The sequence below is a fragment of the Choloepus didactylus genome, chromosome 24, assembly GCF_015220235.1.
Source record: "Choloepus didactylus isolate mChoDid1 chromosome 24, mChoDid1.pri, whole genome shotgun sequence".
In the NCBI taxonomy this organism is placed as follows: Eukaryota; Metazoa; Chordata; class Mammalia; order Pilosa; family Megalonychidae; genus Choloepus; species Choloepus didactylus.
In genome coordinates this window covers 16,668,074-16,669,100 of record NC_051330.1, presented here as the reverse complement: position 1 = coordinate 16,669,100, position 1,027 = coordinate 16,668,074, and the positions used below count along the sequence as shown (strand labels likewise).

Here is a 1,027-nt window from a genome sequence, read left to right as displayed (position 1 = left end):
TGACCACTAAGATAATCAAGCAGAAATTTCAGTGGCCTCACAGGCAAAGAATACATATTTTACATAATTAGTCCAGAAAAGTTACCATGCAAAGAAACAGCAGCAACAGCAAATAACAACTAGCAACAATGAAAAACTCTGGGGGAATTCGATTTCTGGAGTTGATATATTTTTAAAATATCCAGTTTTCAGCAAAAAAAAATATAAACTATTTAAAGAACAGGAAAATATGACCCAGGAAAAAAAGAGCAGTGAATAGAAACTGTCTACAAGAAGCCCAGACATTGGACTTACTAGACAATGAGTCTAAGTTAGTTATTATAAATATGTTCAAAGAACTAAGGGCAACCTGTCTAAAGAATTAAAGGAAAGTATGGGAGCAGTGTGGAGAGGTGAGAGTGACCCCCGGACCGACAAAAGCCCGTGCACCGCCGCATCCCCGCGTCCAGCGCCCATGTCCTACCGCCGTCGCCACCATGCCCAAGAGAAAGGCTGAAGGGGATGCTAAAGGAGATAAAGCCAAGGTAAAAGACGAACCACAGAGAAGATCTGCAAGGTTATCTGCTAAACCTGCTCCTCCAAAGCCAGAGCCCAAGCCTAAAAAGGCCCCTGCAAAGAAGGGAGAGAAGGTACCCAAAGGGAAAAAAAGGAAAGCTGATACTGGCAAGGATGGGAATAACCCTGCAGAAGATGAAGATGCCAAAACAGACCAGGCACAGAAAGCTGAAGGTGCTGGAGATGCCAAGTGAAGTGTGTGCATTTTTGATAACTGTACTTCTGGTGACTGTACAGTTTGAAATACTATTTTTTATCAAGTTTTATAAAAATGCAGAATTTTGTTTTACTTTTTTTTTTTTTTAAAGCTATGTTGTTAGCACACAGAACACTTCATTGTTGTTTTTTGGGGAAGGGGCAAATGTCACTAATAGAATGTCTCTGAAGCTGGGTTAATATGGAGGAAAACATCTTTCCCCTCTGATTTTGAGAGACTTCCTCTTTACCCCCAGGAGATGGGATTCTCTAATAT

The 1,027-nt window shown here is 40.8% G+C and overlaps 1 protein-coding gene across 1 annotated transcript; it reads left to right on the top strand.

The window, feature by feature from the left end:
- Window positions 1-437: 437 nt before the first annotated feature.
- On the top strand, window positions 438-750 carry LOC119519886 (non-histone chromosomal protein HMG-17-like). The gene has a single exon (XM_037817643.1). It carries the CDS (start codon window positions 477-479, stop codon window positions 747-749), a length of 273 nt encoding a protein of 90 aa, XP_037673571.1. The 5' UTR covers window positions 438-476; the 3' UTR covers window position 750.
- The last annotated feature ends 277 nt before the right edge of the window (window positions 751-1,027 follow it).